The 12,500-nt window shown below is 48.6% G+C and overlaps 1 protein-coding gene across 6 annotated transcripts in view; it reads right to left on the bottom strand.

Moving 5' to 3' along the window:
• Positions 1 to 12,500, bottom strand: part of LOC125954709 (rap guanine nucleotide exchange factor 4) — a 109,355-nt gene that overhangs the window by 23,410 nt on the left and 73,445 nt on the right. For all 6 annotated transcript variants that reach the window (XM_049685214.1, XM_049685215.1, XM_049685219.1 and 3 more), the window contains 5 exons: positions 8,996 to 9,047; positions 8,060 to 8,178; positions 2,325 to 2,411; positions 1,985 to 2,126; positions 1,576 to 1,762 (listed from right to left, as the gene is read on the bottom strand). In XM_049685214.1, the coding sequence (XP_049541171.1) occupies positions 1,576 to 1,762; positions 1,985 to 2,126; positions 2,325 to 2,411; positions 8,060 to 8,178; positions 8,996 to 9,047 (587 nt within the window). The remainder of the gene's footprint in view (positions 1 to 1,575; positions 1,763 to 1,984; positions 2,127 to 2,324; positions 2,412 to 8,059; positions 8,179 to 8,995; positions 9,048 to 12,500) is intronic.

Below are 12,500 nucleotides of genomic sequence, written 5' to 3'. Positions count from 1 at the left end.
AAATCCCGGCGAGTTCATTTGAAAGTCTAATGCTCTTCCATGAGACCCACGCTTTTTCCCCGGGTACTAATTGTGAGCAACGAAATTAACAATTCACTTCGAACAGAACCGCCATCAGTTGCCGTGCCCGTGCCCGTGCCTTTCGGTCGGCCACCATCTTAAGACGAGGCCCACATACCGTTCCGCTATTTACGCTCAATTAGCACGCAGTAAATTCAAAACTCCGTCCTCCACCGGCACTACTAAAACTAACATCGAAAGGAAGTTTTGGGCCCTGTTTCATTTGACAATATTTGCACTTCGAGGCTGCGAGATCTTCGCCAAACACGCCTCGCCTACTATGCCAACCATCCTTCCCCGTTCCTACCTATCGAACATCAAAGCATCCCGGCGAGGGGGATGCCAGAAGTTGAAGTTGCCTGCCAGCAGAACGGTCACAAGGCACGCGCAATACAATTAGACCGATCGCGTGCTCGAGTGCCTTCAATTAGACGAACTTTTGTAGCCGCGTGCGTTTGGCCACATAATTGCCGCATAATTTTCTCGCACCAGAAGTTCGCCAGGATTCGCGATTGATCATTGCCATTAGTTACTTGGTTTTTTTTTTGGAAGGTTCAGCTGCTTCCGCTGCAAATTGAAGTCGATAATTTTTGGCAACAAGAGCTCCACAACAAGATAATTGACTTCCGCCAAACACTTTTCCGGCACACTTTACGGCCATCAAACGAATCTAATGGACGACCATCAACGACGTTCATTGCCCGAAAACATATTGCAAAGTGGCAAGGCAGGTTCAGCTCGAAAGAAGCACTCATAAATAATGCTCTCGATGGTTCAACTACTATAGCACAGCATAACACAGCGTAGCAATAGCCTCGGCGTCTCTGCGAGCAAACGAACCGTACCGAACCAATGTAGAGGCCATCGTTAGATGCGGCACAGAAAGAGGACTTCGCGAAGCGCGCCCACAGTACTACAAACCAGACTGGCACGATCGAAAATTGAAACATAAACATAAAGTGCAGCCAGCAGCAACCGAGACCAACCGCGTCCTCGTCGTCGTCGCCATCGTCGTCCGTTTTCTGCCCTCTTCTGCAGGACATAACCTAGCAGGAGGAATAAATGCAATAAAGCTTCGCTATCATAAACGTCCTGTGTACTCTCTAGTGTTCCGGGTTTGCCATTTCCGTTTTGCCTTCCTCCTCCCACCCCGGTTTGCGAGCGACCAGAATGGAGTCAAGGAAGTTGCAGCAGCATAAAAGCGCGCGCTGCATAAAATGAATAAATGAGTAACGGACCAAAGCTGCTGCTGGTGCTGGTTCTGGGCGCTGCTTCGGTTCCTTCTTTTGCAACGACGAAGTAACGAAGCGATCCACGGGACGATCATTTTGTGTAAACTATCGCTATCGCCCCCACCCGCTGGTCACTAGGTGCACTCACAACAGACAACCGAAGGTGGACGAAGTGAAACTAGTGGTAAATTATAATTTAAAATTCAATATTAAACCACTCCCCGGTTCCAACTAAACCAACCATCCCGGAATGGACAACACTGTTTTTTGCTGGTAAACTCACGGTTTTCTCAGGATCATGCGAAGCGTCGCGTCCGGTCCACGGTGCAGCAGGGCCGGTAGGGCCTCCCGGATGTGGTCGTTCGCGTGGCTGACGTCGTCCGAGGTCGGTGCACCACCCGCCGTACCGTCCTCGTCCGACTTGAAGCGATACAGAAAGCACTTGTCTTTGAACGGTTGCTCCTTGGCCACTGCGGGTCCGTGTTAGTGGGCATGAAAGACAAAACAAAACCAGACCGTTAAACCGTGGTGGCCTGGTCGCATGGAGCAGCGTATAGCATGCGCGAGATAATCCCCGAAGCCGCCCCCGGGACAAAGCCCGATGCGAAGCGAAGCGAAAGGCCCATTAATGAGCATTTCATTTCCGACGGACAGGCCACCTCCTTCGATTTTCCTGGGAACCGAGAGCTTACCGTGACAGAGGACACCTTCCTCGAGCAGTGCCTGCCACATGCCGGCCGCCTGCGTTCGCGTGTGTACGATCGGTGACAGGTTGAGCAGCCACTCGACCAGCTCCGTACCGGGTGCACACTTTCGGATGAATTTGCCACCGACCTAGAGTAGAGGGGGAGAGAAAGAAGAAAAAAAAGGGATCAAAATGGTAGGTTCCCGTGTTCCCGGAAGCTGGACCGTGACGAGGGCACGCACACCGAGTGTTCCACCGCCGCTTGTTATGGATCGGTCCCGTGGGGTTGAGGTTGTCCGATGTTTTGTGCTTCGGTGCCATGTTTTCGAACCATCGGTTTAACCTACCTTTCGGTCCTTTAAACAGCTGGTATTGTCTGACACTAGGAGCGTCCGGAGTGCCCATCCCATGCGCGACATTGCGGGGCTTGGTATCTGTATGTGTATGGTTTTGGAGAGAGAAAAAAATAGGAAGATGAGAAACACAACGGGAACAAAGGGCGTAAAACTATTAGTCTATCGCTGTACCGCTTAACCCCGAACCGTTGGCCCACGGTGTTCGTGCACTTTGTACATTCATTTAATCTAATTACACCTGACGCTGGGTGGTGATCATCATCGCCATCATCGTGCCGGAAACGGAATCAGAGCACAGAAACACGCACGGACGCTTCAAATAAAATAAATTCACTCAACGATACGGAGCCACGGTAACAGCGTAAACATTAAACTCCGCGCTGGACCGTACTACTTCCTCATCGGATCACCATTTTAACCATCGGTCTCTACGGGGCACTTGGATCCTATCCATGGCCTACCATTAAACGCCCGGTACGCAGATAAGCAAAAAAAAACGGAATTTAAACAGATCCCTGTCACTCGTTAACCTGCGTTGGTTGCCGTAGATCCTAGCAGGCCCCACCATGCAGCCAGCATGATGATCACAGACACAGAGAGGCTCGGTAACACAATATCCCTTTCTTTTGTGAACTGAAAAATGGGTTTCAGTCAGTTCAGGTGACCGCATCTTCGCTTCTTTTTTTTTCTGATCCCGACCATCACTTCACCGGCCATCCGCAAAACAAAACGATGAATAAAACCCGAAAAAAAAGGATACGAGTAAAGCACAACATATTTGCATACTCCTTTTTTGTTGTTGTTGTGGTAAATGGTAGCGAGAGCTCAATGATAGAGCCATCAACGCATATGGTTTGAATAAGCGGAAACTTTGTTGATTGTTGCGCAAAGAGAAGGGTCCAAGGGTGCGGTGCGGTGCGGTGCTGTGCGGTCGACCAACCACCGTCCGGAGTCACTCTAACCTCAAAAACCGTCCCGAAAAAGGGGATCCCTGAGTGAGGCTGCAACCCCAGCCTAGGGGCCTTCGCTCTTTTACGAGGGCCTCATAAAGAGTAAAACAATCTCCCCTCTCGGCAGTACCTGGAAGGGTTTTGGTGGTGGGGGAGGAGGCTTGGGCCGAGGGCTACAACGTTAATTGTGTTTAATGTGGTGTGCCAAAAGTTTTACCACCTTCCCAAGGAGAGGAAGGACGAGGGAGAGGTTCCAACCATATGTGTGTGTGTGTGTGTTTAAAAGGTTCACAGAGATCCGGAGGAATTCTGGACCTGTGTAGTCGCGTTCATGTCGAATTCGGTGGTTGACTGACTGACGAATTTATGAGTAAATTATCCACCACAAATCGCTTCATCCAAACGCACATCACCACCAACGCCACCATTAAAACATAACGGCTTCAAGGTGAGCCTCTGACAAAGGCTTTAAAATGTTGAATTTAACGCGGGCTGCAGTAGTAGATGGGTTTAATTGAACAAAATAAAGCTAAAATTAAAAATTAAAGAAAAAATGTAGAACCTGTCCGTGCTTTATGTCCGGTCGTATGAGGTCGCGATCGTAAATGTCGAGCATTAACGCGGCAAAACAAAGGAAATCAGCAGGAACTGAGTTGAAAATTTCAAAATTAAATCCTTCATTTCATTAAATCGCTTTACGCCACGACGAGTTGCAGGTTCGCACAAGTTCTAATCGCTCCACGAACGCGTCCTGGAGCGGATCCTATCGGAAGCCAATTCCCGTTCACTCGCTTGTGTGTTGGTGTGTGTGTGTGTGTGTGCGTGGTTGGAGCAAAAGTTGATCGAAATTAAATTACAATATTCGCTAATGAGATGATAGCGCGCCGTCATGGGTTAACGCTTAAAGCTGACATTGGCGTCACGTCGGTTTTGCTGATTATGGGAGTTTTAGGAGATGTCTTTGTCCACCACCGCGCACCCTGCTGCTGTCATGTTGTATGACGGTGACGGTGTTGTGCCCGGCAGGTAACCTGAAGCATGATAAGGCCAACCAGCAAGAGCCAATGACAATAGCCCATCGTCGTTGTCGTTGTCGTCGTCGGTCATTTTTCATCGATAAGTTTTCCGACAAAGTTTCTCCGTGGAAGCAAGTTCGAAGCATCTCGTCGACTCGTTCACGTCCACACGCACAGCGATTATCACGGAGGGGTGAACACATACCTAGTGGCTTAATTAAATGCAGTCAAGTGAACGTTTAGACGACCATTCGCACTCTCTCTCTCTCTCTCCGTTTCGAACTCACAGGCTAACCATTGTGCCAAAGGACAAAGTTTTCTGTGAGCATTTCTACAACAGCGATCCAACTGAAGTGAGGCACCGGAGAAGCATGCAAATGCTAGTCGATTAAATATTGAATCGAATCCATCAGCTCGGTCAGTTAGTGTTTCCGCAAGCCGGGGGCGCTTGGTTCTTGCAAGTGCTACTGCTGCTGCTGCTGCCGTCGCTGAACGAAAGTTTCTTAATCTCCCAAGTAGTAGTTGATTCGCGAGTCGAGCGATCGGCACCTTTCTCTCTCTTTCTCGCTTTCCCTATCGATAGTTGATAGTCAGATTTGCGGTGAGCTAATGGTTTGCGTTCCTGGTTTCGATCGATTTGTAATCGCCTCCGTACTCCGCCTCGCTCAAGCGATGTCACCAACAGCACCGGGGGTAGGTGTAGTGCCAGCAACTTCCCGTTTTTCTTGGGTGCATCTCCGAGGCCAAACCCGAGTGAGGGAAAACTTTTGCCAGACTCAGAACAAAACCGCAGACCAACAACCGATTCTGTTGGTTGGAGGAAATGATTTTATCATTTTAATTGGTTTTCGATTGCAATTCAATCGATTGCACTAGAGGGGGGGCATCGGTAAGGAGGGAGGGAATGAAGAAAGGATTCACTTCCTGTCGCAGGCACATCGGCCGATGGGTCCCGGTGTGCCTGGTGGAATCATACGCGTGTAAGGTGTGTTTATGTGCAACGCTTCCCTCCCTGCCCATGGTCCCTGCACCACCATCGACGGACCGTAAACATGATGTTCTTTGTGTGAAGCTAATTGAGTTTCGAAGCTTCGAATGTCCCGTGACCGTGTCCTGAATGTGACGACGTCGTCCATGGTACGTGCCAGGCAGGACTTACCGATCGTAGTAAGATGATTGTGGGATCGTGTCTTGTTCGATTAATAAATTGCACCCGACCAGAGGTTTTATCTCGATATTACATCGAGCAATCGACTTCTTCAGTCATCGTTTGTTGATAGGAATATATGGTGAACACACTCCATTGATTACCGGAACATGTGGAACTCGGTTTCGACCATTTAAAAGTACAAGACAGAGAACAATCTGTGGGAAAACAACAATGTATAGACGAGGTATTGCAGGATTGGTAGAGGGGTATAACAAGGACCACAAAAACAATCAGCAGACCTTTACCAGCAGCAATTGGAAGGATTCAAATGGTTAGAAAATCGAAACAAAAACAATATGGACTGGAATTTATCCAAAGTTTACATAAGAGATTATAAATGTTCACACTCTCATTACATAAAATGATAACCTCGAATGTTAAATATGAAAAAGCAAAATTTCCTCTTCAAAATGACATAAATATTTCGCCAAAAAAACCGAACAAAGACTCATGCATATACTCTACTAATCTACGCTCTAAATTAATAACAATAAAAAAACTGTCCTACTGCTGCCTGTTACAACATCCGTGGACTGGAAACATTAAATTGAATTCTAGCTCCAATCAAACGCTTCGCCATCTTGCAGCTTTTGAATAAAAATTTAATTAACGCGCGGGGAGGGGCGCACACCATCAAATGACCATTAAAAGCCGTTAAACGAAATATGGACCCCTCTCTCTCTCTCGCGATCTCCCTTTCTCTCTCTCTCTCTCTCCCTCTCATCTCTCTGTCTCTTTCGGAAACAAACCACGTCGCATCGCTTAATCGCGGCCGCTTTGTTTTATGATAATCTTAACATTTTTTACGATTTTTAAATCCCCTTCACTCCGGTTGGCTGGTTGCCATGCGGCCAGTTCCGAATCAGATCCAATTTGAAGCAAACCGCAACCACGGCCACGGGTTAGTTGGTCGACGGGAGTGCATTTGAGTGTTCGACCGTCTGGAAGTGCGACGAACCGGACAAGTGATAATTACGGGTGTGCAAACCCCTCCTGGGGATCCTCGGAATGACCAAAACGTGACTCCGTTCCACAGCGCGCCAAGTCACGCTCATTGTAAAAGTGGAAAATCGAAACCACAAAATGGCCGCGCCGCTTAGTTGTCGGTTGTGTGTGTTTGTGTGTGTGTTCGGGATACCGACCACCATCTTGATGTCACCAGCGGTATCCATGGGGGAGGAAACTTAATAAAACAATCCGTGCACGAGATGATAACGGCAAGGACACGACGATGGAGCCATAATTAGCATTGGCATTGGGCGGTTCTCGTGCGTCCGTCCGCCTATCCGTTCCGTTCCGGTGGTGGTCGGACTTAGAGGAAGGCGTTTTATTGTTTTATGGTCTATTTGCCTCGCTGTCCACCCTCGCGACAATGGGGGAAGTAGCTGGGAGTTAGTGGTTTGGTCTTTTGGTTTCGCTCGCCCGAGGGTGTTGCACGCCTTCCGGTGGCTTTGGCAAGAATGAAGATAAACGGATAACACAACCATGAAGCGACGGAGTGGGCAGACACAAGAAAGACACAATCACGGTGGAAGAAACGAAGTAAGCAATGGAGTCGTGGCCAATTGGCTCGAAGCTTTTGCTGAGGGAACGACCGGCTGATGGTTGCTGATTGCAGGAGAAGCACGAGCTTATCATCCAACGTCTGACTGTTGGGAGATTCTAAATATCGGCACAAAGCACCATCGCCTCAACTTAAAAGACGCATCCGTCAAGCGTACGAGAGGACAACGGAGATGACACGAAGATAATCGGCATGCCGTGGCAAAGATAGCATTTATGAAGCCCTTTTATGAGAGACCAAGGATAACGGTGGCTCCTGCTGGGTTCCAAAAACACCTGCTTATCGCGACCACCAGACACTTTCCATCACCTCCGGGGGGCTGGAAGTTTATGGTGTTTTTACAGAGGGGCGGGGAAAAACTTTTCCGAATTGAGCATGATTCCGATTTTATGTGCCAACGGATTCAGGTACGCGCCGCTCCACGCCAGATGCTGTCGTTGATGATGGTTATGGGCCCTGGCGGTTCGATAAGAGCCGGAAAACCGATAAACGCTTGGATATGGATACACTTTAGAACGGTTCAGATAAAGGCATTGGTACAGTGATGACATTTCAGTTCGGAACGAAAATCCCGTTTTCCACTAAATCGAGTGAACAAACAGAGACGCTTGTGGTGTGCTGTTAAGAGATCCCCCGGATCCACCACAGAGTCCGATAATCCCACAAAACCACAACCGAGAGCATAACATGCACTCTCGGCCGTACGCACTCACACAATTGGATGAGCTGTGAGTGCATCATGCACTCTGCAGAGTGCTGTTTGCGAAGCCATTGTCCCCACCCGGGATGGTTGGCCATCAGAGACCCCGTCTGCAGACTGCCGACACTTCCGATGAATTTAGATATTTGTTTCTCTCGTCCTTTTTTTTTTTGCTCTAAAAGGTTGCTGTTGCGTTGCGCGCTACTAATGGCCATTCCGGTTGTTCGGCACTCGGACGGAGACGGATGGACACGTGGGTCAGTTCGCACGCATGACGCATACTTACCTCCGTGATTGGTGCGGCAGGATTTGGATGATCCGGGCTGAGCTGCTTTTTCGTTGGCGACGGTTGCTGCTGCACGTTCGTTTGTACCGTGCTCGTCGTCTGCATGCTCTGGCCAAATCCTGGTTCGACGGTGGGCAAAGGGAGAGCGACAAAGAGAGAGAGAGAGGAAGAGAGTGAGAACAGGGTGGTTATGTAAAAGGCACGTTTTATGCAACTGAAAGCGATGGTGGTGTCTGTGAAGCGATTCTCACTGAAGGAGCAGCATATTGCACGATTGACGAATGTTCTCGGCCGATCGATCGATCGAGCATTCAATTCAATTTCCGCCGCCTACAAACTACTGTCACGACCGGCCACTAATGAAACCCACCACTAGACGAGTTAAGGGAAATGAGTTTTCCTTCCTTCGAAAACGCGTCAATTGCGACTCGCGCTTACCGAAACACCCAAAACCGCATCATTAAGCGGCGCATCGAGCAACGCACAGATTTGTAGCATCCATCAGCAGCAGCAGCAGCAGCAGCAACTGAAGTACCGCGATTCGCCATTATTCGGGGAAAATGCAATTATGCAAAACGGAGATCGATCTACGGTTTCGGTGCGTGGATTGGCACCGTTCCGTGGCACCGAGTGACATAATAAGTGGGCTACCGAATCTTAATTACCATGCAGAGTGTAGGAGCGATTGGATGATTGAGAAATCGAGCAAAATGCTTCATATCGCGATTGAGGGTCACAGAGTGGCTGCCTCCTTCTCTAGGAAAAGCCACCTTTTGGGGGACCAATTTGATGGAAATATGTCTCGCACTTCGATACATATTAGCAAACAAACAGTACAAACGGTACACTGATTCGCTGCATTGGTGCTGAATTAAATTGAATGAGGAATACAGGATTTAGGAAAATGGTTTTAGGGAAATGCTAAACGCTTCTTACCATTTTTTAGCCTACAGTTCGTGATTATGTCGTTCATTAATTCTTTATTTTTCTGCAACGAAAGTAGAAAACAAAATACACGTTTATTAATATTAGTAAGATGTACGAATAGAAAGGGTATTTCCATTTTGAAAAAGAAAATGAGCTTATAGCCAATGTTACGATAATTTTTGCTGTTTTGAAAAGACGGATGGGCAGTAGTATTGGCAACAATCTACTAGGGCAGATTGTTTCTCGATTAACTAACGAATGCGTCATCGCCGACTGGCAATGGCGACTGTGACGAACTCGAAAAAAGTCTGAAAAAACGAAGCTCAAGCAAGACGCCACAAATACCCATACATCTAGTTAGTCTAGTGGACTGTCTAGCAACGGGCCGCTATGCTTTTTCCGTATGTGAGCTATAATAGGCGCACAAAGTAAGCTACGTCCCATCGACGTCATCCGCGAGACAGCTGCGTGTGCCTGAGCTCGAACAAACGTTCGTCAATTTTTATTATCAATATCATTCACCATTCACCAGACGAAACTCAATTTCGACCTGGCATCCTAGGCACCCGACCATATTAACGAACATTATTTTTAACTCATCGCGAGCGCATTAAAAGTAGGCAGCCATATCAGTCAATCCCGTGGGAGGCAGTGTGAATGCGAGTAATGGAATGATTGAATCATTCGATGCCAATTCGATACCTACGAGGCGATGGCGAGCGATTGATTGGCAGCCGCTGGATTGTGCGACGCTGATTGCCATCCCGCAATGTCAATTGGTTGTTGGACGGATCGCACGCGACAAGCAATTCGACACGTGAAATGGCTCTGTCTCCCACCGACTGTAAACAAGCAGCCCAGAATGAATGGCCAACCGATGCACAATCGGTACTTGCTCTCTGGCTGGTGCTAGAGAATGCTGCTAGAGTCCATGCTTGTCCATAAATCGTGTTCTAATTCGATCATTCCATGTCAAACACGTTACATGCCCCGGCGGGGGCACTAGCCCGGCGGGTGCTGTACGTACATGATCATGAATAAATCAATGAAGCACCTCCGCCTTTCATTCCGGTCGATAGAATATTGGATTGGATGATGTTGCGACTGTCTCGTGCGAAGTGCTGCAGTGTAGCAAGAACATCGAGAGCGAGAGAGAATAACAGAACAAGCTTGTCGTCGATCTGCATCTGCAACGCATCTTACAAGCTGGCTTCATCCATCTTCAATCGTTGTCATCGTAGACGAGATACTACTGTAAGCTATGCTTCCGATTCAAATGAACTCTCGGAGCAGCTGTTATCTTAAACGGTTTCTCGAGAGTGCAAGCAGCAATTCACGTTCCGTTAATCACACATTTCCATGCCTCCGGCCACCTTGTCCGACCTAGCGACCGACCCAAGTGTTTACCCTTAACGTACAATTGGAAATGGAAAATCCAAAACCATCGCCGGCAACGTTCGCTACCGATAAGAGAGATGGCAAAACACACTTCAGCCACTACGAAACTTGAGTCACTATTTGCTCGTTGGATTACTTTTGCGCTGCTGGAACCCTGCTGGAGGTTTGCTTGTTGCCGGAGGGGGCGACCGGAGACGATCATAAAATAAACCAGTTCCCCTCTGCTGCTGCTTTGCTCTGCTGCAGTGCTGAAGGATGCTGGAAAATGATCCATCTACTAGGGGAGTAGCTGGTGCGTTCGTGCGTTCGATCGTGCTCACGCCGCACACGGCTAGGGGAATGGCGTGTGTTTGACGCGAGCAAACACGAAATCAAGCTTCACTTCTCGTGCCCTCAATGGTGCTACTCTCGAAGACAATAGAATAGACGAGGATGCTGTTGCCCTGGCATGAGGGCACGTACACGTACGACTTTTACAAGACGAGTACCGCGTGCTACGGATCGTCACCAAATGAAGCCAACTTGAAGTCGATTTTGATTTGACGAGACAATTTCGTTCGGTAACAAAGTACAGATAGCAACTCGTGGCTTGGCGATGGCGGCACATTATATAGAAACGGCAAATATTGAAGTACTTCAGTTTGGCTGAAGGAAAACATTATCGTGGCCGTCGGTTGGTCGGTCGGTTTGCTATCGAGGGCTAGAGTGTGTTTGACGGAATGATTATTGTTTGTTTGCTTCGATTTCGGTACCTGTGCGAGGCTTAAATCAGATTTAAATTCAATAAAGAACGCATTTCAAGCGAACGAAACACACAACTTTAAAGCCCTTCGAGGGCTTTCTAATAAGCAGCGATTGGGAAGGGATTTACAGGAACCAACCAACAGCAGCAGCAGAAGCAACAGCGACAACAACGACGACGACAACCTGTACCACCTGTCGTGCACGGTACAGAACGTCTCCTGCTGCGCTGTGCTCCTAATGCTCACGCTATTGGCCCTTTGGCTAGCGGGTAGTAAACGTTGTCTGCCTTGCCGTGCCAAGAACTTGTCATCAGCAGCCGACGCTCAAAGCACGGGACAGCCTTCACAAAACCACAAACCAGGGACAGTTTACCTGGCATGATGGAGGGAAGGTAAAGGCCAACCGAAAGCCGACCAAACGAGCCGGTCAAACGGTCAAGATTTCGCACCATTGCGGTCATGTCTTTCTCCTGCTATTGCTGCCGGTGATGCTGCTGCTGCCGTTGACGTCAATTTGCGGATTGCAAGTAAAGGGCCGTGCTGTGTGTCCCGATGCGGCACCATCACCACCACCACCACCACCACGAGACCGCAAACAATTTGTCTTTCCGCATTGTTGACCGGCATACGGCTTGGACAACAAAGCGGACCACCAGATGCTGGTGGTGGTGGTAGTGGTGGTATCTCATAGGCCCATCACAGTAAACGTCGTGGGTGGGATGATGCCGGAAATGGTGGGAATGCTTGGTGCGGTTTCGTTCCCTCATCAAGCCCTTGGTTTGGTTTGGTTTTCGGTCGAAAGTCAACCCACCAGGCGCCTCCATCGTGCTAAAGCCCTTATTTAGCAGACCGCACCACAGGTACGTACCTCGGGCTCCGGGGTCCGGGGCCCGAAGCTCTCAAATTACGATTTAAATCCGCCAGATACACCGTTCGGTAAGGGATAGTGGGCGCTCGTTTGGTGTTGGTACCGGATGGTAATAAATTATAATGCTTTTCCTACCCCCAGGGGGGGCTCGAGCTTTGCTTAATGCTTCTTCGGTGCAAATTTCAAAGCAACACGTGTGATGCTCGGAAAGAGCCTCGCAAGCTCACACTAAAACCGATTTGTGTGGTAGTAGTAGGGCCAGGAAGCACCGTTGCGTTCGTTTTAGGTTAATGCCGAACTATATCGCGATCAATTGCTATCAACGAGTAACGAGCTTCGGCGGACGCCATCCCAAAGTATTTCTGGATAGCGTGTTAGACAAACAGTATTTTAGGCACCGAGGACCTATTTCTGGATGACGCATGAGACAACTCATCCGATTTTACATCTTCTGCTGCGAGAGCCAATTAGTCGAGCGCTCAGTTTAGTATAATCAGTCGCGCGA

This window comes from Anopheles darlingi, chromosome 3 (assembly GCF_943734745.1).
Source record: "Anopheles darlingi chromosome 3, idAnoDarlMG_H_01, whole genome shotgun sequence".
In the NCBI taxonomy this organism is placed as follows: Eukaryota; Metazoa; Arthropoda; class Insecta; order Diptera; family Culicidae; genus Anopheles; species Anopheles darlingi.
The sequence above is the reverse complement of the archived record's forward strand: the minus strand, read 5'-3'. Positions and strand labels throughout refer to the sequence as shown.